General features: G+C 76.1%; 1 protein-coding gene across 1 annotated transcript in view; it reads right to left on the bottom strand.

The window, feature by feature from the left end:
• TROAP (trophinin associated protein) overlaps positions 1 to 1,220 on the bottom strand; it is a 2,545-nt gene extending 1,325 nt beyond the window's left edge. Inside the window, exons 1-5 of the mRNA XM_085319389.1 lie at positions 1,052 to 1,220; positions 480 to 601; positions 311 to 397; positions 129 to 218; positions 2 to 40 (exon numbers count right to left, since the gene is read on the bottom strand). Of these exons, the coding sequence (XP_085175515.1) occupies positions 2 to 40; positions 129 to 218; positions 311 to 397; positions 480 to 601; positions 1,052 to 1,220 (507 nt within the window). The remainder of the gene's footprint in view (position 1; positions 41 to 128; positions 219 to 310; positions 398 to 479; positions 602 to 1,051) is intronic.
• Between the last annotated feature and the right edge of the window lie 11 nt (positions 1,221 to 1,231).

Raw genomic sequence — 1,231 nt, 5'->3', positions numbered from 1 at the left:
CCATGAAGAGCCGCACCACGGCCGCGTCCTGGGGAGGGTCCTGCAGGGAGTGCGTGGGGGGGGTCGGCTGCTGCCCCACAGAGCCCCTTGGGGGGCCCCTCGGGYTCCACTGCCCCCCCAGCACTCACCTGTGCCGGGCCGGCGTGCTCAGAGGGGCAGGACTTGGTCTCGGGGCTGGCCTGGGGGGACAGGGCCGGTCCCCAGCGCACCGTGGGGGTCTGCGGGGGGATGGCGCTGTGAGCGGGGCTGGGAGGGGGCCACAGGGGGACCCCCAGCCCCCTCCAGCCCCCCGGCGATGGGGGTCACCCACCTGCTGGGCACCCGCCGGCGGGCGCCGGGCGCAGGGTGTACGGGGCGTGCGGAAGAGGGGCGGCCGCTGGCTGCAGAGTCGCAGGTGCTGCGGGGACGAGAGGGGCCGGTGGGAGCCCCGGAGAGGACCCAGGTGTCCGGGCCCCCCACCCCGGCCCCCCCATACCCACCTCTGCCCGGGTAATGGGCACGCGGCGGGCCGAGCCGAAGGGTGAGCGGAAGCGGGGGTCCGTGGTGCCGGCTGCTGCCGGGGTCTCGGCACCTGTCGGGAGGGATTGATGGGGGTCCTGAGCTGTGAATGGACCCCCGGAGGGGGGGCTGGAACCCCCACAGGGGCCGCAAGACCCCCAGTGGGTGGCCGGGATGCCTGCCAGGGAGCCTGGGACCCCCAGGAGGCGGTGGGGACCCACGGAGGGGCAGCCAGACCCTGCAGTGGGGCAGTCGGACCCACCAGTGGGGCAGCCAGACCCCCTAAGGGGTGGCAGAGACCCCCAGAAGGGAGGCCAGGCCCCAAGGGGGYGGCCAGACCCTGCCATAGGGCAGCAAGACCCGCCAGTGGGGTAGCAGGACCCCCCCCCATGCGGTGGTGGGGACCCCCCGGGGACACGAGGACCCCCCAGAGGAGCAGTGCGGATCTCCTGAAGGATGGTGGGGAGCCCCGAAGGGGGAGACGTCAGTGGGTGCTGGGCTCGGGCTGGTTTACGGGGCGGGGGGGGGGAGGGATGGGGACAGGACCCCCCACCCCCCGTGGGACTCACCGCGGAGGGGGGGCACCCGGGGGTGCCCCTCAGCGGGACGCGGCGGGCCAGGCCCAGGGCGCTGGCGGGCCCCACGGCGGCCTGGCCCAGCCCCAGGCCCGCCGGGGTGGCCGTCGGGTCCGGCACGGAGTCTCCATCTGCGGGGAGGGTCATGGTGGGGGGGG

This window comes from Rhea americana, unplaced genomic scaffold, assembly GCF_003343005.1.
Source record: "Rhea americana isolate MKP2758 unplaced genomic scaffold, rheAme1 scaffold_582, whole genome shotgun sequence".
In the NCBI taxonomy this organism is placed as follows: domain Eukaryota; kingdom Metazoa; phylum Chordata; class Aves; order Rheiformes; family Rheidae; genus Rhea; species Rhea americana.
The sequence above is the reverse complement of the archived record's forward strand: the minus strand, read 5'-3'. Positions and strand labels throughout refer to the sequence as shown.